Source organism: Balaenoptera borealis (assembly GCF_965194805.1).
Source record: "Balaenoptera borealis genome assembly, chromosome: 3".
NCBI lineage: Eukaryota > Metazoa > Chordata > Mammalia > Artiodactyla > Balaenopteridae > Balaenoptera > Balaenoptera borealis.
The window spans coordinates 86,491,048-86,518,555 of NC_138866.1; the positions used below are offsets into that span (position 1 = coordinate 86,491,048).

The window sequence follows — 27,508 nt, forward strand, 5'->3', positions numbered from 1 at the left end:
GCTCCCACCTTCTCCCCAGAGGAAGTCTCCTGGGGGCTTCTGCTCCTTAGAGATACACAGCAACAGGAAGTGACCTTAGTTCATATATTCGTGCTCTGCCACTCAGGGCCTTGTACATTGTGGCCTCCTGGAAACTTCATCTTCTTCATCTTCTTGTCTATAAATCAGGAAGAATAATATCCACCTCCCAGTGCTGGCATGAGGATTAAATAAGAAAATAATGTGAAAGGATTCCAGTGGGCCTGCCAGGGAAGGTGTGCCGCAAACCTCTCTTCCTTCCCTCCTTCTAGGAGTGGGTGCCGTGGGCATGAAATGATCTGATATATGGGATTGGGCCTTGTGCAGTGCCTGGTATGAAAGCTGGTTCCTTCCTGTAGCCTCTTCACCTCTGTGTCTGTTGGTGGACATACTCGTCAAAGACAGGCCTGAGCCAGGACCCCCGCAGTCCTAGGGTGCATGTGGATTTGGGCTGGACACCAAGCTGGCTGTCACTGTAGCTTCCAGACCCCCATAGGCAACAGCAGAGAATCCCCACCCTGCTGAACTCAGTTGTCATGCTCAGGTTCACTGTCAGCCGCCCTCTACGTGCCATCAGGTGACAGCCCTGCCCAGGGACCCATCTCTGAAGAGGTGGGCATTCTGTGTGGCCTCAAGGGGACCAGACAGATGTGGGGTTAAATGCAGAGGTGACCTTGACCTGGCATCTTCTGTTGACCATATCTATCTTTAGGCAGCTATGTCTTTTTTTTTTTTCTTCTAACAAAAGGTCTCACGTATTTACTACTAAACCAAAGCACTAGTGCAGAAACATGCAAAGAGAAAAATAATTTTCCCAATAAAACACACCCAGCTGGTCAGACGGTAGTGATGTTCTCAAAGTGATATGGTAAGATGCAAGTGACCTTGGCACAGCATAAGTGTGTGCCACTTCATATGCGAGGCTCCTTACAGACCCAGCTTGGTTCTTCTCCAGTGTCTTCTCTTGGAGTTGTACCTCATTTTATTACCAGTTTTCGTTCGAATCCATTGGGGAATGGGATGATTCGCTTTTGTTTCTTGGCCAGGAATTGCTTGATCCTGAAAGTCTTGTGAGAAGACAAGACTTGTGAGCCTTGTGAGAAGACATGGAGCAAATCCAGCCGCGCATAGGATGGCGGAGAAGAGAAGAAGGCAGCTGTTGTCTTTTCAGGTCCTGAAGTGACTCAGCAGTTCAGGGAGCACAGGTGTGGAGCATCTGCTGAGGACTTTCACATGCATGAGGAAAGCGAGGCTCAGGGAAGTCTCTGAAGGCCCCAGGGAGGAGGAGACCAGTCCAGGAGCCAAGGCCAGCTGACTCCAAAGCTCTCTTCAGTCCTCTGCAGCCCCCTGCTGATAGTATCTGAGGAATTTATGCAAGTTAAACTACATCGGTTGTACAGAAGGCATTATTCAGGAAGCTTTGCTAATTCATTTGTAAACATCCGTATGTCTTTTTTTTTGGTATAAAATGGCATGAATGTGTTTTCTGACAGTGCTGGCCCCCAAAAGCACAGGGGTTAGCTTCAGTAGGCTGTGCTGGTAGATAGGGAACTGTGGAGCTGGGAGGGTGACCAGGTTTCTGAGTGCCAGAATGTTCTCAAAGTTCATATTTGAAGTTTCGGCAGTAAATCCTATGCAACAAAAAAATCACCATCTCCTCACCAAGGGGCCAAGGGAAACGCAACTCTGCCCCTACATCACTGGGTTCCTCGGTTTCTATTCTATTAATTTTTGTTGGAAACTTACGGTGCCCCTCACTTATTAGGAAGAAGAGGTCAGTGTTTGAGAATCAGTGTTACTTGTGGTACTGGGGTCTCTCCAGTAGTGGAAAGAGAGAGGCAAACATTTGGAGAAACGGAGGCAGAGACCAGACGTGTCAGAGCAGCTGGCATGAGGAGATGAAGCGCAGGGACCCGGCCACAGAGAGACAGGAAGAGGCCGCGGGTCTCCACTGCTTTCCACAGTCTCGAGTGGCTGCCCGAGCTTGTCTCTGAACTGCCAGACTCACGTGAGTAATCACAGAGGTTCCTCTCTGGGCAGAGCCTCCCTGGCCGGTTCCTGTCCTGCCCTCACACGCGCATAATGGAATTAAACGTGACTCCACTGCAGTTCCACGCAGTGACTTAGGCTGCTGCAGTCAATAAAAACCCACTCTTGGAAAGAAACTAGATTACGGGTCAGGGAAGGGTGGGCAGTGCGCTGAGCCGCCTCTGATCATTCCCTGTGGGGGGCCTCCCCCATTCCTCCTCTCTTCACTTCCACCAAATTACCCACTGCTGCCAAAGTGGGGCCCCGGTTTCCAATTTGTTATTTAGACGGACTTTGCCTCGGACCCTCTGACATCGATGTGGCACCACAAGACTATGCAGCGTGGAATCCAGAGGAGTTTTCACAGTGAGACATTTTCTCTGGCGTCTGTCACTAAAAAAGCCAATCATCCCAATATTGAAGGGGCGGGTGGCACAGGCACGTGGTCCCTCCCTGCCTGTCACCCTCTAGAGCAGCGGTCCCCAACCTTTTTGGCACCAGGGACCAGTTTTGTGGACGACAATTTTTCCATGGATGGGGGCGGGGGGGAGATGGTTCAGGCCATAATGCGAGTGATGGGGAGCGGCAGATGAAGCTTCGCTCGCTCGCCCGCCCGCCGCTCACCTCCTGCTGTGTGGCCCTAACAGGCCACGGACTGGGGCCCCCTGCCTAGAGGGGGCAAGGTCGGCGCAGTCTCCGGCCATGGGGGCGGGTCTCACCTTACACGGGTGAGGGTCCACTCCGTATGTCTCCAACGTCTGTGCTTTTCTTAAAAAGTTCAGCTCTGATGTTGCTGGTGTTTGGCCACTGGAATAAAGAAAATGAGATGATTTCAGGATTTCCTGCTCCCATAGGTTCCCCTGAGATAAATTCAATTAGGAAGTGCTCAGGGTGTCTCACACTCCGATTTTTCCATAGAGTGTGCTCCCTGCTCCGTCCTAGGACCGACTTCAGAGACTCTTATCTAGGGTCAAAACCTTGGAAGTCTTCAGAGTGAGGCAGGCTACATAATGAGTGACATGGGCTGAGTATAACACAATAGGGAGCGGTGGGGACTAGGGCAAACTGGGAGTGCCACCCCGTCTAATGAGGGCAGCTGCTCCTCAGCTCCAAGACTATAGTCTTGGAATGCAGTCTTGGACTGTAGTCACACCAGCATTGCTAGGTGTGATTTTTAAAGAGAATTCGCAGATACCGATTTTTATGTGGCATTTCAGTTTTAAGTACTATGGGGGCAGAAAAAAAAATACATCTGTAGGCTGGCTGCAGGCCATCTGATCTAGACTGAAACACAAAGAAGGGACCTGTATATCTTGCTGCCTAACCCTCTTCCTTTACCAAATGGGAACACAGGAATGGAGGGTAAAGAGATGCAACAGAAGACAGTGCTGAGCTCCCCAGACTCCACAATAGCTCTGTCTGCCCACAGGGTGATGACTGTGAAAAGGAAACAAGCAGAAAAAAGGAAGTAACCAGCGCTGGCACCAAGCCATCTGAAGAAGGGGCCTTCAGCGTCATTCCCCTCCTGGCTGCCTCTTTAGCAGGGGCGTGGATGAGCTCCACACAGAACCAGTGCAGGATCACCACAGGCTCTCTCAGGGTCCAGTGCCCTGGGAAGCTGACATCCTTCTACAGATGTAGGATTGGCTTCAGTGTGAGGAGGTGTGGGCAGTTTGTCAAGTCAACAACTCTGACGGCTGGTGGGCAGGACTGAAACTGTCTAAGTTCATCACTTGCCTCAAGTAATATGGCAGGGCAGGAAGACAAGCCAGCCTGAGGGAGAAGCAGACCAGATTCCCTCTAGTGTCTTTCTGGAGAGGCAGCAATCAATCAGCACCTCAGCAGCTTCTGTGCTGCCCCGTATGAGATACATCATAAACTATAGTGCAGTCTGGGCCCTCAAGGAACGCATGTTAGAGTTGGAGAAAGGAAACACAGACATATTTTTACATTATGAAGATGAGGCTGAGCCTGTGTAAGTAGTACCCGTGTAAGGAGGCTTTTTGTAGAATGCAGATGTCTGCACCCACCAGCGCACCTGAGACACAGGGAAGGTGTTTGGAAAATGCTGGCGCAGCAGGCAAAGGGCCGGGCACCAGAGGCAGCCTCCTTAGTCCCTGTGTGGAGACTGGAGGGCTCCGTGGGCTGCATTCACCCGCAACCCTCTGGGGCCCTCAAAGTGGGCATCATTTCCTGGGGGATCCCCTGACTTCTATGAGGTTTCTGGAGGACTGTCCCCACTGCTCTGACATCTCCTAAAACCCTCCTGGCAGGGCCTCCCGGCACACCCTTGATCTCTCCTTTGAATGAGCCAGGAGCCCTCACACATGTGTTTATTCTGACCTGTACCACAAGGGGCCACTATTCCCTAAGAGTGATGGGAGGAGCTGGGGCAGCACCTGCACAGGGAGAGGGGTGGGAGGCAGCTAGGATTCCACCTCTGGCAGGTGTCTCCATTCCTCTGGAGGGTGGGAACCAGTCCAACCACACACAGTGGGCAGGAGGTCTGTTTATAAGGCTAAAGAGGCTTTGGGGACATATTGGTTGGTAAAATCTTTGAGTGAAGGTGAAGATTTTTTGTTTCGGGGGGCATCAGGTAGGAACTAGTTTAAGGTTAATGTTATCATTAGAAATATCTTTTTCCCACCCCTTGGACACTGTCCATCCCCAGAAAGGTAGTTACACAAACATCTGAAAAGATTTTTTAAAAAATTGCACTGTATTAATATGATGGCAGGTTTTATTTTACAATGCTGTATTGTATATAAATTTTTTCTTCATAGTTTATCAGTTTGGGGAATCTGTGCTCCAGTGTGCCATACAAAGTAGAGCCTAAACACCCTTTTGTTGCTTTTTAAAAAACCAGCCTTTGCAGAAAACACTATTTCATATGGGTGAGAGGATGCATTGATGCTATTTTATGGGATGCGGCACATTCTGGGTGACCTAGGAGAATCTGAGGACAAGCCTCCTGCTTCCAGCTGCTTCTCCCCTCCTTCCCTCAGTGCAGGGGTGTGGGGTTGAGGGAGCAGTGCTGAAGACACGCCCCCGAACGAGGTGCTCTCAAGGTACCCACACCAGCTATGAATCAGGCCAGCCCTGTGCGGTCCCATCCACTGATGCAGAAGCCACCTGTCACTGTCACAGACCGAGGTCGGAGGCTTGTCCATTTTTCACATCCCCACTTAACCTCTCCCTCTCTTCTCTCTTCTGCTGTTTATGTTTTCCTTTTCCCCAGTTCATGCTTCTTCCCTCTGTCTCTTCATTTATCTTAGTGAAGCAAATACCTTTCAGAGGCCAATCCTTCTCCATTTTCCTTATAATATAGCTTCTCTCTTGCCTTTAAGCCTCAGCCTGCACCACTGTTCTTGGAGAGAGAGCCTTGAGGTTGTACTGTCAGTGGATCACTGGAAATGGTACATGCCAGAGTCAGGAAGGCTGGGTCTGCAGGAGCAGAGGATGCAGTGCTGAGGCCGTGTGCTCAGGCTGTGAGGGAGACAGTGGCCTGGCCTGAACCGAGTGTCACGCACCTGAGTTCTGTTTTGTGAATCTCAGCAATCTTCCTTTCCAGCTTCTCTGAATGTTTAGGGAAAAACTGGAACTTGGAGCTGTAGCCTTCAGGGTGTTTTCCTGAGTCATAATCCCCAATCTCCGCTTGCAAAAGGAAAGTAGAGGAAAACAATTGTGGAGATAAGTAAATCATCACTGGCAAAGCAACAAGAGATTAACACGGAGGGCAAAAGCCAAAGTCGGCGCCAGATTTGCAAAGAACAGTGGATCCTAAGCACGGTTGTGAGTGGGGCAGAGGGCGTGTTCCTCAGGAGCAGGCCCACCTTTGTTTTCCCAGGTGTGCACACTGAGTTGATATCAAGGCCAAGTAGAGATGGTAGAGCTGACCCTGCGTTCTGAGGTCACCACATGTACATTTGCAATAAAAGAGCAGAAGCCTGCACCATGGCCCTCAAGCTCCCAGAAGAGAGCCTGGGAGCAATGCTCTTGGTGGCAGCACAGGAAACTGTGAGCTTGACCAGAAAGACAGAAGCTTTTGGGCCTGAGCCACATCCAAAGTCTAAATCTCGTTTTGAGGATTTTAGCAGGGACACAGCAAAATGATGAATGAGCCATGACCCAAACTCAGAACTCAACTCTCAGTCCAAATCAAATCAAAGCAAGTGAATACATTTGAATAAATATTCACTGAGGGCTGACCAGGTGCCAGGCCCCCTGGAGAGGGCTGCAGATTGGGAAGACTGGCTGTAAGCAGAAAGTACCTCTGAGTTCAGGAGCACCAGGTCCTAAGGCTGACTTCTCAGTTCCCAGCAGGGGCTGGGGCTTTCTCGTCCTGCAGATTCACAGAGAGACTCCATCCCCAAAGCTGCTGAGATCTCAGATCTGGGGTGGCCAGTGGGCCCACGCTACTCCCCACAATGTGTTCCCAGGTCAGAATCCAGCCTTCTCCACATGCAGCATTCCGCAGGGAACACTGTGTGTGTCAGGAGGAAGGATGTTAAGAAGTTCAGCTGCTTTGTGGCTGTCTTTTCTCCTCCCCTAGTGAGAACCACAACCAGTGCAGGTGAGAAGTCTTGAGCGGGGAGTAAATATTAAGAGGAAAATGTGCCCTTTTTTCACAACTGAATATTGTTCTGTGGCACAGGTCTCCTCATCGTGCCTTCCAAACTACTCGGGAATTTCTATCATTTAGCAAGAGACTAAAGGCTTCCCTGGGCTTAAAGTCTGAAGTGATCTTGAGCCATGGAGTCATTTATTATGATTTTACTTAGAAAGCTCCAAATGGGAAACATCAAGGTTGGATATCAATGACTTCTTTAAATTAAAAAAAAAAAAAGAAAATTTCAATATGGTTGTCAGGGTAAAACTAGAGTTTAAAATTTCACTTAGATGGGACCAGGTTTTCCTTTAAAAATGAAAGGAGTATCTTTGGGTACCTTAAAGTTGGCAAGTACCTTCTAGACTTCCGGCTTAGGAGGTTTTTTAAAACAGGAGTCTCAGAAGTCAAAGTTGCAATAGGCTGACTTTTACATTCTTAACGCAGCTGTGATAGTTTTTTTTTTGCTGGAAGAACTTTAGTTTCTTATTGGCAAGCATTTTTTTAGGTTCTGTTCACAAAGTAGCTTCCTGGAGTTCACAGATTTCTGATTATGAATTCAGATTCTTTGATAGAAACGTCATGATTTTAGTGCTATGGTCCAAAATAACCCAGTGACAGCTTCAGGCCAAAGGACTAAGAGAAGTCTACGAACTTAGAAGACTTAGAAGTCACCTGCATTTCAGGAAAGGAGAAAGGATCACATACGAAGAGTACATACCTTTCCCACTGTTTTGCAAAAACCGCCAGTCTGGGTATTGGCTGAGTACAACCCCAACTCTGCCTTCTTTGCATGTTAGAAAATGGGTTTGTTACTTGGAAACATTTTTAACTTAGAGCACTCTGAATGGAAAGGTCTCTGAAACAGATACCAGAATTCCAAGGTGCTTCACATCTCTGAGATTTGAATAAAAAGACAGGAAAAAGCTGATTCGGATTACTCTCCAGAGTCTCGATAACTTTATCAACCAAGGGTGCAAGGAAAGCCACCCCCCCCCCCCCCCCGAACAGAGTCTGAAGGGGCTGCCAGAAAGACTTTAGGTACAAACAATTTAAGGTTGCGTGGTCAGAGCTTCCTGGGTCTAGGGAGTCCAGGCAAAGTCCTTTAACTCGGGCTCTGTTTCAAGTTAGACACTGTTTATATCCAAGAAGTAGTCATCTGTGGTAACTGAAATAATGTAATCAGTACTTAGCATGAAAAGCAAATTTATCCTGTCAAAAGTCATTACCTTGAAGGATATAAGCTGCTAACAAGGCAGCATCTGATGTTTTACAGAGGAGGCGGCCGTGGTACAGATCCCTTTTGATCTGCAGGAAGACTAAATACCTGGAGAGAAAACAGAAAATGAACTATAAAGTATTTCTTTGATTGCTTTAAAGACATAAATATGTAATATAAGCCTATCAAAATCTCTGTCAGGACACTTTTACTACATTAAAACAAAAACCTCAAAACATACCACAGAACAAATAACATTTTTCATTTCCCTGAAGACTCTTTCAGGCATTTTGCCCTGAACTGATTTTGAAGTTCAATTCAAAACAACCTGTCAGTTTCCTTCTGTGGCTCAAAACAGAAATGGCACCTCCTGGTTAAAAGCATCGTCCCCCAGTGCTGGGATTTGGAAGGAGCCGGCCCCGCTCAATTCAGTGCCGAGAAAGAAACCTGTGTCATAAGAGAGGGGCTGATGGGGCCTCTCTCCGCCTTGGACTCTCGTGGACGTTGCCTCTTAAGAAGCAGAGAGGTGGTGAAGGAACTAGCCCTGGGGAGAGTTCTGCCTCAGCTTGCCAAGTCAATCTGTCCATATGTGGAATGGCCCTCATTATGGGCAGAGGTCAACCAGACCTCTCAGAATTTGAATAAGGTGTAAGAAGGGGCACCGGTGAAGGAAATGCAGAAACTTGTGGCTAATATTTCTTCAACCACAGGAAGCTCTCACCTCAGGTGGAAGCAGGCTATCAAGAACAGCTAATAGTAGCTGATGTGTATTGAGCACTTACTATTTCCCAGTCCAGGACTTACACACTTGACATCAGCATCTCATCTAATTTCCGCATACCATTTTGAGATATATATTGTTATTATCTCCCTTTTTTAAGATAAACTGAGGCGTAAGTGATTTTCTCATGGGCACATAACTGGTAAGTGGCAGAACCAGGATTCAAATTCAGGACTGAGGTTGGCTCTTCATCACTGTGTTATTCTACCCTCTTTGCACTCTAACTGCTTTGTAGTTTCACAGGTAATTGGGTGGACTCGGTTGCCATGGAATGGAACTGCTGACGTTCCATCCTGAAAGGTCTTTACAAGGAGTGGGGTCTCTGATGTTCATAACCTCACAAGTGCCCTGAGAAGAGCAGAGGCCAGGGGTATCACACCCTTAAGCGAGTCACCTACCACAGTGGCTCCTTGGCAGGAGGCATTTGTGGTGGTTTAAAAATATGTCCACAGGGAATTCCCTGGCGGTCCAGTGGTTAGGACTCTGCACTTTCACTGCTGAGGTCGTGGGTTCAATCCCCGGCTGGGGAACTAAGATCCCACAAGCCGCGTGGCATGGTTAAAAAAAAAAAAAAAAAAAAAAAAGTCCACAAATTCCTTGATACTCCTCATTTCCAGAGGCAGAGCTTAATTCACTCCATTTGAGTGTGGGTTAGACCCAGTGGCTTGCTTCTAACAAGCAGAATAAAGCAGGAGTGTAGTTAGTGTCTGACATCTGAGACTAGGTCATAGTGTCCCTGCAGCTTCCTCCTTGTCCTCTCCTTCTCTTGGATCACTCACTCTGCTCGAGGACACTTAAGCAGCCCCATAGAAAGGTCCACGTGGTGAGGAACTGAGGTGTTTTGCCAACAGCTAGCAAGGAACTGAAGTTTTCTGCCAACAGCCTCGTGAGTACACCATCTTGGGAGTGAATCCTCCGGTCAAACCTTCAGATGACCACAGGCCCAGCCAACCTCTTGGCTGCAACCCCAGGAGAGACCCTGAGCCAGAAGCACCCAGCTAAGCCGCTCCTGAATTCCTGACCCACAGACACTCAGAGATGAGAAATACTTTTATTTTAACTGAAGTTTTGTGGCATTTTGTTAAACAGCCATAGATAACTACAGCATCCTCACAGGAGTAATGAGAATATGGTAAAATTCCCTTAAATTCCATCAGTTTGAACCAAAAAGAAGTTGGGCACTCCCTGGACAACTAGAGGTGTTTCTATTGCTTCTGTTTTCAGGCTGAAGAATAAAACAGAGGATTCCATGCCCACTTGATCATGTGAAAATGCTCAAAAGAAAGAGGACCAGTGACAGCACAACTTCTGGGGTGAGGAGGGGCACCAGCACGTGACTCTGAGAGCTCGGGGCTTGGTGATTCAAGTCATTAAACAGAAACGAAGGAGCAATCAAACCTTCTTTTCTCCTAAAGCTTTGCTATTCAAAGTGTGGCCCACGTAACAGGGGTATCAGCAGCATCTGGGAGCTTGTTGGAAATGGAGAATTAGGCCCATCTGAGACCTACTGAATCATTTTAACAAGATCCCCAGGTGATCTGTACACAGATTAAAATTTATGAAGCACTGTCCTAAGAAAATTCACAAGCATTCTTCTAACCACATCAGGATGGACTGCCCTCCTCAAACCAAAGGGAAGGTGACTACTGTGGTCCGGAAGTTAATAAGAACTCCCCTTCTTATCCCAACCACTCCCACTCGGCCCCAAGGAAAACTGAAGGAAAAAGACATCGTGCAATAAGTAGTAATTTTTTAAGATGGATCTACCAGATCAAGCTTGTCTTCACCCTGCTTCCCACAATGAAATGCCACAGGTGTGTGGAAGGAAGGGGGCAGCGTTTCTCTGCCTCTTACTGCTTCAACTCCCACCTTCCACCGGCTTTGGCAGGATGTAGCAGCAAGCCTTTGGCCTCTTACTTACAGCTCACTCCCGGGGCCTGAGTTCATGCACCACTCCTCCCACACCTCTCTGCTTGTCTGTGTCCAAAATTCAGGGACTGCACGTACTGGACTGAAGGAGATATTTCAAAGGCTCTGGATAGTGATCCTCAATGTGGTGGTGAGGAGAACACCCTGCCCTGGGTGGGGAGGATGTGAGAGTCTGTGTATGGGTGCTGCTGGGTTTGAAAAGGCTCCTCTAGAGCTTCTGATTTGCCCTCCAAGGGGGGCACGCTCCTCCTCACGGTGAGACCCACGATAGGTGCATGCCAGGTGCCTCAGGTGAGCTGGAAAGGAAACAAGGCTTTCCGCTGCTGGGCGGGGTTCCTTCAGACTTCAGAAGGTAGAACAGCTACAGGGAGGTCAAGGGTAAGGCCGTGGGAACACTGTCAAGCAATGGTGCAGCAACTGGAGGGGGAGGGGATGGAGGGGCAAGTCAACATCCTAAAGAAACACACCACAGTCTGCAGAGGACGAGATGAGCTCATGAAAGAATCAACTGACAGCTTCAAGGGAGACAGTTACACTAGGGGTCCCCCCTCCCTTTTCTCCCACAGCTGCTTCCATCAAGCTTTGTGTTTTGTTCATTTAAGGAGGTAACCAATGACTCAGTGTTGTTGGTCATGAAAATACATCCCACATGACTCATAGCATCCTTAGACCTATTCCCAAGAGGCCCTGGCATGTTCTCCCCTGCGACATAAGGGCCTAAGGAAGACTATCTTGTTGCCTGAGGCATTGTCACCAGGGCCACTGTGTTGCCAGGCAAGGGATCAGCCTGCTAGGCTGATAATGAGCAGCTCATAATGAGCAGGCTGGCTGGGCTACCCAGTCTCAGACCCTCATAGTAGGAGTTACAGAGCCTAACTCTCGCATTTTATAGCTAAGGAAACAGAACCCGCATGGTAATTCAGTGAGCTATGGTTAGGGAGAAAAGGGTCCTAAATGAAGTCAGGGGAACTCTTTGTCATCAGAGGGAAATTCTCACTGGAATGAAAAAGAAATCAGCTTTAGACCAGATTTAAGACAAAAAGCTTGCTCTTTAGGACACTTTTTTGGTTAAACTTTGCCTATCTCCTTCTGGCTTCAAAGAGGCTTTACCTCACCTCCATTTTTGTTTAAATGCCAGGTTGTCGTAAATTGATGGAGGACCATCCAAAGGCAGAATGTGTGAGAGCCTAAAAGACGACCAAGGAGGGCTTCCCTGGTGGCGCAGTGGTTGAGAATCCACCCTCCAGTGCAGGGGACACGGTTCAAGCCCTGGTACGGGAAGATCCCACATGCCGCGGAGCAATTAAGCCGGTGCGCCACAACTACTGAGCCTGCGCTCTGGAACCCGTGCTCCACAACAAGAGAAGCCACCGCAATGAGAAGCCTGCGCGCCACAATGAAGAGTAGCCCCTGCTCGCTGTAAAGCCCGTGCGTGGCAACAGAGACCCCACGCAGCCAAAAAAAAAAAAAAAAAAAGATTCTTCAGGGTTTAAAGAAAAAAAAAGATGACCAAGAAAAACCTATGTATTTCTGGAACGTGTACATCCAAGGAACTGGCTTTGGCATTCTGATTTCTGATATCAGAGGGTGGGGATGAATCCAGAGATATTTCCACAATTAAAGGTTCTGAACTCTGGAAAGCACTGGAAGCTCCTGAAGAGTTTCTTCCAGAAGATCCTTTGGCCCTGTCTTCCCTTCATTAGATTCTTTGCCCCTGGTTTCCTCTATTTTCTGCCATCCCTTTTCCTAACTATGATCATGTTTAGTATGTCTTCCTCCCCCATACTAAACTGCGGGCTCCTTGGAGTTAGAGATTATGTTTTGTCACTTTTAATATTCTTCTAGAGAGCCTATACATCCTGTGCCTATTCACCCTCCCTCCCACCCATCCACCCACTCATTCATCCATCCATCCATCCATCCATCCATTTATCCATCCAACCACCAACCCATCCATCCATTCAGCCATCCATCCATCTGTTCATCCAACCTTCCATCCATCTATCCATCTAGTTCTGAGCACACACATGTGCCAGGCACAGCCACAAGTGCTGGGAATACAGCAGAGAACAAAGCAGAGTTCCTACTCTTATGGAGCTTACATTCCAGTGGACAGAGACACAATATAGCAGTGATTTACTGAGGGCGTGCTGTGTGCCACACACTGTACTGTTTAACACGCACTCTTTCAGCAATTCTATGAGGTGACTACTGTTTTCATCCCTGTCTCATAGATGAGGAAAGGAAGTGACCAGAGATATTGTTGCTTGCCTTGTCACATGTCTAGTGAAAGAACGACCTGGGATTTGAACTCAGATCTTTTTGATTCCTTCTCCCAGGATTGGCACACTAAACCTGCCACCAGAGTCCCCAGTGAGATAAAATAACATTTTATTGGAACACAGCCATGCTCATTCATGTATGTACTGTCTGTGGCTGCTTTCGCATTACAATGGCAGAACAGATTAGTTGCGACAGAGACCATATGGCCCACAAAGCCTAAAATACTTACTATCTGGTCTTTTACAGAAAAAGTTTGCCAACCCATCTTAGCCTAAGCGTGGCTCAAGTGATGTTCACTGATGGAATACATTACCTATAAACTCTATTAACTTTTTTTAAAAAAATAAATGACCTGAAAAGTCTATTAACATTTTTTGAGCACCTGCTCAAACATGTGTCAGGCAGTTTGCTTCCTTGGAAGGTGGGGCCCCATGTGCATTCAGTTTCCTTCTATTACTTGAACCTTCAACGAGTTCGAACACCTGCAGCCCTTGTTAAAAGCTAAATCTGTTGCCTAATCCCCATTTTCTCTGCCTTGTCTCTAGCTCAGACAAGAAAATCTATTTATTTATTTAAAAAATGACAAAAGAGATTAATCAGGACTTGGCAACTAAATTTATCATCTGGGAAGAGTCCAAGAGATAAATTGAAGCACAGTTCTTCTTCATCCCCTCCTCTCAGCCTGGCTTTATGGGAGTAACTGAGACGGCAGCAAAATTTAGGACTGATATTGGCAGGAAAAAACACACTGACAGCTAAATTAGTTTGGCAGGAAGGTGGGGTGGAGAGCTCTAAGCCAGTAATGAATTATGGGTATTGAATGAGGCTGGGGCAGGTACCCACTCTTTTAAGAGCAGCAGGGATGTGAATAAGGAGAAAGATGCAGCGAAGCCCGGGGCCTCCACAGAACGCCTCAGGGAGGGAGAGGCACAAAGACTCCAAATCAGGCCCAGGCACCCTGAGGTCCACACACCTGACAACGCTTGGAAAATGCACTCTAGGTAAGGAAGTCTGGTGAGGCAGAGAGCAAGGGGAAAATAGTCGAGGATGGTGGGCACAGTTGCATGCGGAAGGGGCAGGAGCTCACATGCTTGCCAGTGTCTTTGAAGTTTGCTGACTTGCAGAGATGCCTGGCCATGGTTTTCCCAGTCCTCACAAGTTAGCTGCTTAAGTGTTAGGACTCTAGCTAGGACAGAAAAGGAGTGGGCATTATCACATAAACAAGGGAGAAAAGCCAGAACCAACTGTACTTGTGCCCTATGCAGAGCCCCTGAGGTCCACGGACCATGTAATCGACCTGGCAGTAAACAGTGAGCCTTTGCTCAGTGCCAGGCTCCCTGGGGGTGTATTAAGAAGTACAAGACCCCGAGTAGTGGTTAATCCTCCCAACAAAGCTGGGAGGTACTATTACTATCCTCATAAGGACAGTAATAAGGGATCTGAAGGTCAGAGAAGTTAAATATTTTATGTCCAAGGCCACATAGCCAAGAAGTAACAGAAACAGGATCTGAGCCTCCTGGTCTATGCTGCTTCTTGGGTAGGAGGGTCTGTACATTAGTATCATGTAGTGACATTTGTTTTAGAAAATTGTATAGCTAAGACCTCCTCCTGGGACTTCCCTGGCGGTCCAGTGGTTTAGACTTTGCCTTCTAATGCAGGGGGTGTGGGTTTGATCCCTGGTCAGGGAGCTAAGATCCCACATGCCTCACAGCCAAAAAACCAACACATAAAACAGAAGCAATACTGTAACAAATTTAATAAAGACTTTAAAAATGGTCCACACATCAAAAAAATCTTAAAAAAAAAAAAAGACCTCCTCCTAAGGGCCAAGAGAACTATATATTTTTGTCCTTTAATCAAATCAGAAAGCTGTGTGTCTGTCGTGCTCTCACTGGCAGCCCTCTGAGTTGTTAGACCAAATCCTCTCATCCTCACTGTTGGTCCAGTGAGGTGGAGAAAAGGTGATCCTGATGTGAGGTGGTAGGAAGCTAGGTGCTAGGCTCTCAACAAAGATGTGTTAAATCTGCCCTGACATGTGGACAGGGGCGTGGACTTCTGGGTCTGCCCTGGCACCATCACCTCTTTCGGGAGAGAAAGGCGGGGAGGGAGGGAGGAAAGGAAAGGGGGGAGGGGGAGGGAAGCGGGGAAGGAGGGGCAGGTACAGAACCATGGCAAGCACTCTGGAAGTCATGAGCAGGGCAGGCTAGTGCTTTACCAAAACTCCTCTCCGTTTAAGTTGTTAAACACAGTGGTTCTACCCTCACTCTCCTGCCTAAAGCTACAGGATTGCTCATTAATGTGGATGAGCTTGGTTTTCACAGGCAAAGTAGGGACCACATCCACTTCCACATGGATGAGCAGAGCCTGCAGTTTCCATGTGCCCAGTAAGGAGCACGAGACTTGGTTGTAACTACACACTTCACTGTCCTTAGTGCTTTAAAGTGGGTGGTGGGAGCGCTCAGAGCACCTGGAGGAAACAACCTTCCTGATCCTTTTGATTCCTTCGCAAGATTCCCCTCAGCCTCCACTGGGGCTCATGTGGAGTTCAGGATCTAGAAATAGATCTCGAGGCCTTAGAGGACAAGCAGCCTCTACACTGGCAATGGCCTCGTCCCGATCTTTGCCGTCTCTAAGGCTTTAGGGAGTGGGGGCAGAGCTGGCAGAGCTGTCTCTCCCTCGGCTCTAGGATCCCCTGGCATCATCTCTTCACCTAGGGCTCCACCCTTTACAAGGTAACATCAAGGTTTTGCTAATGTCCAAGTTACATCTTTCTAATATAAAAATTAAGGATCCCAGTTCAGAGAGTTCTAAATCTCTGAGGTCAGACTTTTAGAGTGAATTTGGCTTAGATACACAAAACCCTTGGGGGAGCTTTGAAGCTCCAATTCATTGACCCTCTTGCAGGATGGTGTGGGCACAGAGGTTCTTTCTCATCCCCAAGCGGTGCTGGATGAGACAGGATTCATTCCATGTAGCTGCCTGCCACGGAACACGATCCCCACAGTGAAGGGTTTATCACGGGCCTGATGCATCAGCACACGGGAGGTCACCCACCTGGACTTAAAATCTTCAGTGTTTCCCAGCTTGTTTTTCAGTGTCCTGCTTTGCCATTTCCCAAGTACATTAGGCTGCTGGAGTCTATTTCAAGCCCCCAAATAAGCAGCAACACGGCCGTCTCCAAAAACATCCATGGTGGCCACATCATTGGTAAAAGAAAAAGTGCTTTTGATTAATTCATTACTCCAGACCCCTTTGCAGAGGACCAGTTTAAGATGAAGTATTCTTGAAGGAAAGAAGCTCACTCCGTTGCAATTCTACTGAGGGGATGAGCAAAGAGAACATGTGGAAATGAAATATAGAAGTGAGGCTATATTTAGGAAGAATTCCTTGCCTATCAGAGTTGGGAGCTTCCAAAGTAGAGGATCTAGGAAGCTACAGTCCCTCTTTCCTATCCTCTCCAACAAGTCTCAGAGGCTGAGGCACAGGGGCTCAGCCTTACCTGGTTATTTCTTCTTTCAGGGCAGCAGGGTCTGCAGGGTAAAACTTCACACGGAAACACATGGTGAATGGAGGCTGGGCTGCAGAGAAAAAGAGGTGCCCATCAGGAAGACCCTCCCAGGAAGAGGACTGGGCTCCCCGCCCCACTGGGATGCACAGGTCTCTGAACCATCTGAAGAAAATCTTCACGTGTTTAGGGCCAACTTCCACTTAGAACAGTGGAAAATTCCCAAGACTCACTGCAAGTGGGAGGTTTCCTCCCACCCTCCCCAGGGGTGAGGCTTCCGTCTTTTCACGGACAATACTTACATCTCAACTGCTTCACCACAGACTTTGTAAACTCCAACCAATGCTGAAACAGAGAACACAGAACAAGAAAGCCCTAATGAGAAGCAGTGTCAAATATAACTTGTTTTATTCAATTTAAAAAACCAGACAGATTGTAGCCCAGGGTGAAAGCAGCTCAGAAGCTTGTGATATGTAGGCTTGGAGAGTACAGAGTGATATGATTTTCTGAAATAAGCTCCCCATGGAACCAGCTGTGAAGGGGGGAAGAGATCCAGCTTCAGATGCCATTTCTGGGCTTCCCTGGCAATGTCGCCTTCCAACGTAGGGCGCCAGAGTTCCAAGCCATGTTTCTGGCATGCCAGTAGGCACAAATGAATGCACGTATGTGTGATGGGGACAGAGCCCCACCTGGCTTTAGTAGGGAAATACTCCCTTTAGTGGGTTGTGTTTGTTTGTGTTATGCAGTGGGGACACGATGACACACAGAGGTTATTGGTAGCAGCTCTAGAAAGCACTGGCAGGTGGAATTTCATAAATGGTGAGAAGGCAGGGATGGCTGGTGTATATTTCATCTTTGTTTGAGCAACACATTGCCAACCCTTGTGCTAGGGAATACGTACTCAGGATTCCTTGGCATCCAGGGATGTTTAAAATCTAAGTCTCATAAGATAACTAACCACAACCAATGTGTAGTATCCTGTTTTCCCTGGATTTTCACAGAGGCAGGACATAGTAGCAATGCATTTTTTCCCATGGTACTTATGTTTGGGAAAGGAAGCAACGAGAACGTTCTATATCAGTTTCCCACTTCTACATGGATGCCTTATAAAATGCACTATTGATGTTTGTTGCTTTCATGATAATCAGGAACCTTGATAATTTAAAGAGAGCTAGAATTGCTGATATTTGGGGCTTGATTATCTGGAAGTAGCTTAAAACCACTGCTCTGTGAGGGCAGAAAACTCTGTCTTGTTTACCACTGTATCACTGGTGCCCAGCTCAGTGTTCAATGTGCAGCTGTAGAACAGGAGAAGGAACCAGGTCCACACCTCCCTCTTTTTTGACTACTTCTATTTAGTAAGACGTCTGGCAGAGTCCTCCCTCTGGCAGGAAAGCAGGCAGGGCCACGCAGACACATCCTGGCCTCCCTCGATGCCCAGCTCTCACCTTCTGGGCTGGGCCGTGGGTCACACAGTTAATGGACCCACCAAGAGCCAGTTCTTCCGTCAGCTCCACACGGATAATCTGGGCTGACATCCTGCTCTCTTGCTTCCTCTGATCTGAGTTCCCACGAGGCTGGCAACTCATTATAGCCACACAGTGGGGTTAAGAGGTCCTTCTCACATTACACGGCCCACTGCGGCTTGGCTTCACAGGGAAGCAAAGGCAGGAGATGAAACTGCACGGAAACAACTGGGGTTCCAGACCATGCCTATGAAGGCGGAGGAGGCCTGTCTGTGCGGAGCACACCGGACAGTGAGAAGAACACAGCAAGTGTCAAGTGTCGGGGACTCAGAAAACTGAATGCCCTGAGGCACTGGACCCATAGATCAAAATAAATAAACGAAGATAGATAGAAGCTAAGTGCAATGATAGATCCATTATCAGCAGAAGGCAGAGAGGCTGAATGACAAAAGGCTATTCCCCTTGGCAATAGCTGGAGAGAAGACTTTAGTTTGTACTGCAGTGAGAGCTCCAGAAAGGAGTGAGGCTGGAGGAGACTGGGAGCAGGTGGAAAGAAGGTGGAAAGCTTGTCCAAGGGAGGCTCTGGTAGAGAAATCTTGACAGGATCCCCAAAATACGGTGATGGCCAGAGTTACCTTTTGCAGCTGTCTGCCTATATCTGGGTCCCAGAATCACTAGCAAATTGATAACATTGGGTTGGGGAGGAAGGGTCAGGAGAAGAGTAAAAAGAAGGTTCAGAGAGCAGAGCTTCCTCCTGCATTTGGGTGAAGGAGCCAAGGTGGTACAATCTTCAGACTCTGGGGGCTTGAAGGAGAGGCTGAGAATTGTCTGAGACCAGGGCCTGAGTCAGGAACAGGGGAGGGGGAGTGAGGGCAGCTCCTCCAGGGGGGACCAGAGAAATCCCAGACCCCATGGAGACCCCTGCAGAGCAGGCAATGATGGGATGGATGTGAGCGCTGGGTCCTGCCGCCCTGGTGCTCAGGGGAAGAGGTCTGGGGGTGGGCAGGGAGCTCATCTCCTCCATCTCTTATCGTGATCAGTAGATCTAGGACAATTCTTTACAGCTCTCAAGGACCCTCTCAAGCCTCCCTGCTCTCCTTAAACCCTCAATAAAAGCACAGAATCATGTTACTTTAGAGGCTAGAGGGTGTGAATTCAGCATGGAACCCCCAGAAACCACACAGGCTCTGGCATCAGGCAGGTCTGAGCAGGAGACAGGCTTTGCCACTTGCCTTGGGCAAGTTACGTAAGCTGTCCGAGACCGTCCACTCATCTGGAGAATGGATGGTATAACTGCGGATGCTCATCTCATTCGTGGTAAGGATCGAATAACACATGTGAAGCTCTTAGCTTCGTGCCTGATACACCTCATCACTCAACGTCCATTGGCTGAAAGATCTAGGTTTGTGCCCAGCGTGGAGCCTGGCACATAGGAGTCACTCTGTGAAAGTTTATTTCTCCTTTTCTCCATTTCCTTATTTTTCTCTGTCTCCTTTGGCTTTTAATCTTTGTCATCTCAACATACTCTCTTATCCTCCTCAAGCACGTGCTGATCCAACTAAAAAATAATGAACAGGATACATTTCACCCTTTTTTCTTCATACACCACTGTCTTTGGGAGATGAAGAGACCTTGGGGTAACTGGTCTTCCTTCTTAAGGAGAAACAGCTCTGACTCCCAAAAATAAACAAACTACAACAACAAAATCCCTTTGTAAAAACAGTCTAAGAGTCTACCATTACAGAGTGAACGGACACCTAGAGCATGTGAGGACATGTAGCTTCCTGGTGTCGTGGAACTTCGGGGGGTCTTATACTATCGTCCAGAGCTAAGGATAGTATTTATGCCAAGACAGTGGGGCCTTTATAGGGTGAGGGGCTGACCTCAACACTCCTCAAACACTGGTGATGCTCAAACTTCTGCTGAGCCAGGAGGAATGAAACACGGCAGCAAAGTGGGGCGGGGCTTGTCAAAGGAAACAGATTCAGGCTTTTGTTTCTTTCCTATAGCTCAAGTCTTCAGCATAAAACCCTAAATGTGACCTGGAGACACAGCGGCTCGGAGCATCAAACAACAAAACAACACCTGGGAACTTCTGTGGTGGCGCAGTGGTTAAGAATCCGCCTGCCAATGCAGGGGACGCGGGTTCGATCCCTGGTTCGGGAAGATCCCACGTGCCGCAGAGCAACTAAGCCCGTGCGCCACAACTACTGAGCCTGCACTCTAGAGCCCGCGAGCCACAACTACTGAACCCACGTGCTGCAACTACTAAAGCCCGTGCGTCTAGGGCCCGTGCTCCGCAACAAGAGAAGCCACCGCAATGAGAAGCCCGCGCACTGCAATGAAGAGTAGCCCCAGCTTGCTGCAACTAGAGAAAGCCCGGGAGCAGCAATGAAGACCTGACGCAGCCAAATTAAATAAACAAACAAACAAACAAATAAGTAAATAACAAAAAACACCACCTGACTCCTGCCTGCTGAGGGAGTTACCTGTGGCCCTGGGCAGCTGGGAGGCTGCGCCCTCCGGGGCTCCAAGGTCCCCAGTGGTGACAGACATGAAGCTCATGTTTGGAGCTATGAAAAAAATGAGTGGACCCATGAAAGGGGGGCCCTCTGGGGCTCGTGGTGACAGTGCTTTTGGAGGATGGCAGACGACAGTGGGTGTGGGGAAGGGAGGCAGTGAGGCCTGAATGCTTCTGCATACTTTCCCACTTCGGTGGGGATGCCAGAGAGAACCTACCCACGCCGAGCAAAGGGCTGATGGACGGAAGTTATAGGAAGTGCAGGTGCGGGCCTGAAGGGTAGCTGGGCAAGTGGAGGGCAGGAGCGTGGCACTATAACCCACTGACTCACCCACTCACCATTCCTGCAGCAGATATTTACTGAGCGTCCACTGCACTCTAGGCCCTGTGCTAGTTCCATGGGTTACAGCGATGCATGAGATAAAGTCCATGCCCTCATGGAACTCACATTTTTGCAAGGAACACAGGTAATCAAACAGGCGATACCAGCATGGTGTAATAAGTTCTACTCCGATAGGGGTAGAACAGGGCACATGGGGGCACATCAGAGGGGCCCGTCAGTCAGAGTAGGGGTTAGGGAAGGCTTCCGGGAAGAAGTCAAAGCCTAAGCTGAGACCTTCCATGTGAGAAGGAGTTAGCCAGAAGGACAGTGTGGACAGTAGAGAAGTGAGGAAAGGGGAAGCAATGTTCCAGAGGAGAACTGTACAGGTGAAGGCTCTGAAGAGGAGAAGACTGACGTGTGGAGAGCCACAGTATCCACTGGCGGGGCCACAGCAGGGTGGAGACGGTCGGGGAGATGACGCTGGAGGGGTAGTCAGGGGCCTTGTTCCTGTATCTGTCCGGAATAGCACAGTCCTTGTCAATGCCTTGTGTCTGTAGAGCCGCCCACGTTGTGTAGAGCAGAACAAGACTTGCAGGATTTGCAAGGGCTGAAAAGCCCACGTCAGTTCGGCTCCATCTCTGTCCTGCCCGGATTGGGTTGTTGTGGCACTTAGGTGAGACCCTTCCTAACCAGAACAAGGTGAATCAGCCCATTTACTAGAGGGGGGCAGGAGAGCCTCAGCCTGTGACCTGGGCTCTGAGACCACAACACCTGCCCAGCTGCCCTGACTCTAACTGGGCAGTTTTGGGCAAATCACTTCAGCTCTCGAGGCTGCCATTTCAGCATCTAAAAAACGATGGACCACTCCAGCTGAGCTCTGCTACGGGGTCTTCCAAGTCTCACCATATGATCTGAAGAGATGACACCGAACTGCAGGGTCCGGTTGGTCCCCAACTCCTGAGGCTAAACTCTGAACATGAGTGACAGACAGTTCAGGGCCTCAGGCTTACTGACCACCCCTCTCCTCCACCTGTGCTTTGAATACTGACTTACCCGCTGCTTATCAGGGTCCACAAAGCGGATCCCAAAGTAGTCTTTCTCAAGCAGATTCAGGTGGTGGCAAAGAAGGTCAAACAGGTATTGGCCTTTGGCATCTTTCTGCAAAGAAAGCAAGCTCCATTGAGAAGTGGGCGGGATTCTTCAGTGTAACTTTGTTTTGATGGTCATTAAAAATCGTTTGTAACAGTTGCATGAGGATGTGAAAGGGGCACATGTCCATGACTATGTCCTCCATATTGTGATGGATTCAACATTCTCAGGAATTCTGAGGCTTTCAGCACCTGGAAGGAGCCCAAGAACTCTTCCTTCCACAAAGATGTCAGAGAAGGCAGATAGAGTCAGGTAGGCCCAGTTCCCACCTACAATGCACACAGCTTTCCTCTGGACTGTCGTGTGGCACACACCAAGTCCGGCTGGCTCTGCCTCTAAAGTGCATGATGAATCCTCCTGCTTGTCTCCATCCCCATCACCAACTCCATAGGTGAAGCCACCACCATCCCTCAGCTGGACCACGGCCAGAGCCTACTAGCCAGTCCTCTGCCTCTGTGCTCACCCTTTCTCCACATGGCGGCCAGGGTGACCACAATTTAGACAAACTGTCTTTTTTTAACGAATAAGTAATACAGGCACACAGTAAGATATTCAAACATACAAAAGAATACACTATGAAGAGTCTCCCTTTTACCTCACTCACCCTATGCTGCAGTTCCCCACCCCCAGAAGCAAACCCTCACCAGCTTCTTGGGTATCCTTAATGTGGTTATTTTATACACGGGCAAGCCTATATACATATACGTCTCCTGTTTTAAAAAGACATTAGCAGCATATTTTATACTGTATTCTGCTACTTGGGATTTTTCCCCACGTAGGGTATCTTGTGACTCTTTCTATAGCAGCACATATAGATATGCCTCACAGTTTTTTTACTGCAGCGAGCACACAGTGATCTCTAATTACGTTGCTGCTCCTGCGTAACGCTGTCAGCAAGGGGCTTCTCTTGCTCTCAGAATAAAATCCAAGCTCTGACCGCGGCCTCCAAGGCCCTGCACGACCTGGCTCCTGCCTCCTTTCTGAACTCACCCCAAATCATTCTTCTCACCACTCTCCGGCCACCGTCTCTCTGTTCCTGAGCGTGCCAAGGCTTTTCTGCCTCTGCGTCTTTGTATCCCCTCTGCCTGGGATGCCCTTCCTCTGGTTCTTCATCTCCTTGAGGTCTCAACTCAAATGTCCTTGCTGCAGAGAGGTCTTTCCCTACAGAACAGCCCCCTGTCACTATCTCATTTACTTATCCTGTTTATTTCCTTCATGGCACTGACAACAGGCTGTCATTATCTTGTTGATTTGTTTACTTATTTATCATCTGCTCCCTTTCTACACCATACTTTTCAGGAGGGTAGGAGCCCTCCCCCAGAATTTAGCACAGGGCGTGGCATATGGCAGGTATGTCCTCAGTAATTATTTGTTGAATCAATGGATAGAAGGTGGAGGGGTGGCTGAAAGGTTTTACAAAATGTCAAGAAATTAGGCCACTTCTAAACCCATAACCTTCTCCTCAGGGACCTGCCTGGGTATCTCTGACGAGCTGGGAGAATAACTTGCAGGGAAGTGTCAGAACAGCTGGAGCTCTGCAAGACAGCATCTCTGGGCCTGTCCCCAGTGGTCTCCGCAGCTCAGCTGAGATGCTCACCTCTGGTGGATCTGTGTTTAATTCTGCGTGCAAATCAAGGTGGTCTTATAAGATCCAAACTATCTCACCTATGACAAGGCCCAAGGCCATGGGTAATTACAGAAGGACCTGGCCCTGCTCCAAGAATGGACAGATCTTTAAGACCACCTCAAAAGGTTTACCCCTCACCTCTGTCCCTTCTGCCAGCTCACCCTATACTTTCCAAGGAGAACTAGGGCAGCATATCAGATCTCTCAGCAAGTATCTTAAGAAGCTTATCCTTGCAGGATTGGAAGGATGAGCGAGTGAACAGCTCAACTAAGGAAGGTGGTGCCATGTGGGCACCTCCCCATCTCTTCCGCTGGCCTCGCACTCCCGCCCACAACATAACCTTGAGGCAGTGGGCCCCGTTCTTACACCCTTCGGTCTCCCACCAGAAAGAGCTACTCTCACGACAGAGCCTTGTTATGAATCACGCTGGGACTTCAGGGCAGTGGGCCACAAACCAGGTCTTTCAAAGGACTCCATCAACAACTGTCACTGTGGGCAGGGGCTGTCAACTCTTTCCTTACTGATGCCCCAGAGTGCGGGAAGAGTTTAAAGTCATTTTTAAGGTTCTTCTGGGAACAGAGAAAATATGCTTAACCCTGTCTCAAGCAGCATGTCCTGTACTGTTATCTCTCTCAAAGCAATTGAAATGGAATACTAAGAGACAGTTGCATATTATGAACATTTTTCTCTACAAATTGACCTTTGCACCAAGCTGGCTACTACACTGTGATCAGCTGGGGAGAGTTTTTTTTTTTTTAATTGAAGTATAGTTGATTTACATATTATGTTAGTTTCAGGTGAACAGCATAGTGATTCAGTATTTTTGCAGATTATACTTCATTACAGGTTATTACGAGATAATTGGTATAATTCCCTGAGGTATAGAGTATATCCTTGTTGTTCACCTATTTTATAAATAGTAGCTTGTTAATTCCATACCCCTAACTTGTCCCTCCTGGGGTGAGTTTTAATGGCTGAAGAAGTTCGCTTCCTTACATACAACAGCCATATTAGCAGAAGCCTGGGGCAGCCATGGGGAAATTGTGCCTCTGTGATAGAAATCACATGGACTTTTGATAACAATCATGTCTTCCCGCAGACATAGAGAATGGACTTGAGGACACGGGGAGGGGGAAGGGTAAGTTGGGACGAAGTGAGAGAGTGGCATGGACATATATACACTACCAAACGAAAAATAGAGAGCTAGTGGGAAGCAGCCACATAGCACAGGGAGATCAGCTCGGTGCTTTGTGTCCACCTAGAGGGGTGGGATAGGGAGGGTGGGAGGGAGATGCAAGAGGGAGGGGATATGGGGATATATGTGTACGTATAGCTGATTCACTTTGTTATACAGCAGAAACTAACACAACATTGTAAAGCAATTATACTCCAATAAAGATGTTAAAAAAAAAAAAAAAGAATCATGTCTTCCACAGAAACAACTCATACTCATGGGTTGGCAGCTCAAATACACTTGTAGGGCTCTTAGCTGGTAAGAACATTAAATTCAGCAGATCCAACCTCAGAGTTCCTCCATTTCACAGGAAGAAAAAGGAAGCATGGCTTTTCTCTTCAGGTTGTTGTAAAAAAAAAAAAAGACACATCCCATTGTACATTCCCTTTATTAGTGAAAAAGGATCTTTTTATCATTTCTCAGCATCTGGTGAAACCCCTGCTCCCCACCATGAAGTCAGAGTTCCCTCAGGTTCCCACTTACCCGTGGTGGAGGCATGGTTTTGAGCTACGAGGCTCTCGTGGAGACTAATGAAGACAAGCATCTTCCCTTGCTGTGTCTCCAAGGCTGGAGGGAAGGAAGGGAGGGAGGTAGGAGCAGAGCTCCTCCTTAGAGCGGAATCCCATGAAGTTTAAAACCCCAGAAGAAACACAAAGGCAGGATCTACTGAGAGCCGCCGGGACACCTTTCACACAGAGTTGCAATCGCGCCTCTCTTGGAGCACCCACGCCTGTGGCTGGTGGAGTGGCCCCAGGCAGTCTTTGGGGGGAAAGTCACATTCAGCTGGACCCTCGTGGTGGGTTCCTACAGCAAGCCTCTGGCAGGGCCTAGGGTTTAGGAATTTAAAACTTCCTGGCCTTGCACTTCCAGATGCCAGCCGTGTCCTAGGATTCCCTCTCCGTGGTCTCCCTGCCTTAAGTTGGGGCTTTCTGGAATATTCTCTGGCAGCCGGCTTTCTCTTTTGGTGGGACGGCAGAGTCCAGTGAGTTCTGTCTCCTTTTCCCTTTGCTGGCAGTTGCCCTGGTGCTATGCTAACCCGTGTGTTGTGTGCTCAGTGTTGTGCCGTTGATTATACTGGAGAAACAGGCACTCACGCTGACAGGTGATTACTGTTCAGTCACAAAGTCGGGGCTCCAAGCCTGAGGCCGTTTATCTTCAGGACAAGCGAGCTGAGGCAGAGCACCCAAATCCAGCTAAACCTCGGAGGTTATTCTCTTCACAAGGGCATTAGTGGGTCAAAATAACGTATTAAGCACCCATCTAAAAAATAAATTTACATTATGAACCACAATAGCACCTACACACATTTGAAAATAATAGTGCGTACACATGCATCCTTTTAATTCTCTCTATATGGTGCCCAGAATGATTCATGAGCCCCTTAGAATCATTTTGAAACTCAGAGGTCAGGAGAATTCATATTGGCGCTCCTTCCTGGAGGGCCTGGCTCTAGTTCTCTATGGTTTGTCTGTTCCTTAGGGAAGGCACTGAGGCAGCAAGCAGCAAGCAGTAAGCAGGCTTGGGCCAGTGACTTAAACTCGTCAAGGTTAATTGCATTTTCTGCCTCACAGTCAATACCCTTGGGTAGGAGAACTGCTTTTTTTTAACCCATCACAGGGTCAATCCCAGGGACTCTGGCGTGGTGCATCCAGATAAGAGGAGCTAACATGTAGAAAGCTCCCCACTCGCTGGGCCTTACCTTATTCAATCCAGCTTACCTGTAAGGCAGGTAGATTATAAGTGCAAACTACTTGAGTCATGAAGAGGGCACGAGCCATCACAACTTTCTCAGATCCTGGGCCACATGCAGTTAAAGGGGAGCTGGCCATGGTTTCGCGGCCCTTCAAGAAGGCAGAGGGGAGATGGAGGGTTGCAGGAGGTGGGCACCTGCCCTCCAAAAGCACAAGAGTCTGGGGGTGTGGAAAGGCCATGTTAGGATGGGGAGTGCCTGGAGGAGGAAGCAAGAGCTGAACAAGTTGTCCTCGGGGGCCTGAGAGGGAGGGACAAGGCACCCAGCACCCTAGGGGTGGGATGGCATCCTAGCCTCTATTCTATCTTAACCGTACATTTACACTTCTTGTAGGCCAAAGACTTCCTGGCTTTCCTTATCCGTGTTGTCTAAGGGCATGTGCGTGCAGCCATCTGCCAGGTTCAGGAGCAGATGCTGTGTAAAAGCACTTTAATGTTGGGACTTCCCTGGTGGCGCAGTGGTTAAGAATCCGCCTGCCCATGCAGGGGACACGGGTTCAAGACCCGGTCCGGGAAGATCCCACATGCCGCAGAGCAACTAAGTCCGCGTGCCACAACTACTGAGCTTGCGGTCTAGAGTCGCGAGCCACAACTACTGAGCCCATGTGCCACAACTACTCAAGCCCGCGCACCTAGAGCCCGTGCTCCGCAACAAGAGAAGCCACCACAGTGAGAAGCCTGCGCACTGCAACAAAGAGTAGCCCCCGCTCGCTGCAACTAGAGAAAGCTCGCGTGCAGCTACGAAGACCCAAAGCAGCCAAAAATAAATAATTTAAAAAAAAAAAAAGGCACTTTAATGTCACAGAGGAACAGCCACATTAGCTCATCTTCTCAGGGCCAGGGCATGAGTACGCTGAGCCGAGAAGTGTGAATCAATCACTGGGGTGCGGTCCTGCCCCTGTGTTCACACACTACAAGCGGCCTGGCTTTCTGAGGCACAGGGAGGAGAGGGGCACGAATGCTAACAGCAGGGCCCCAGATTTCTTAACCTCTGCACCTTCCATGCCAATTTACATTTTCTTTGAAGGGACAGAACTCCTGCCGAGCTTCTGGCCCAGGAGCCCACTTTTC

The 27,508-nt window shown here is 48.5% G+C and overlaps 1 protein-coding gene and 1 pseudogene across 6 annotated transcripts in view; both read right to left on the reverse strand.

Moving 5' to 3' along the window:
* FRMD5 (FERM domain containing 5) overlaps positions 1 to 27,508 on the reverse strand; it is a 410,262-nt gene that overhangs the window by 29,616 nt on the left and 353,138 nt on the right. For all 5 annotated transcript variants that reach the window (XM_082388787.1, XM_082388790.1, XM_082388788.1 and 2 more), the window contains exons 2-7: positions 21,732 to 21,836; positions 16,672 to 16,714; positions 16,364 to 16,442; positions 7,882 to 7,979; positions 5,577 to 5,700; positions 2,766 to 2,853 (exon numbers count right to left, since the gene is read on the reverse strand). In XM_082388787.1, coding sequence (XP_082244913.1) covers positions 2,766 to 2,853; positions 5,577 to 5,700; positions 7,882 to 7,979; positions 16,364 to 16,442; positions 16,672 to 16,714; positions 21,732 to 21,836 — 537 coding nt within the window. The remainder of the gene's footprint in view (positions 1 to 2,765; positions 2,854 to 5,576; positions 5,701 to 7,881; positions 7,980 to 16,363; positions 16,443 to 16,671; positions 16,715 to 21,731; positions 21,837 to 27,508) is intronic.
* LOC309626890 lies at positions 922 to 2,456 on the reverse strand (annotated as a pseudogene). The gene is made up of 2 exons: positions 2,345 to 2,456; positions 922 to 1,201 (listed from the first exon to the last, which is right to left on the reverse strand). The product of its transcript is annotated as an uncharacterized misc_RNA (transcript).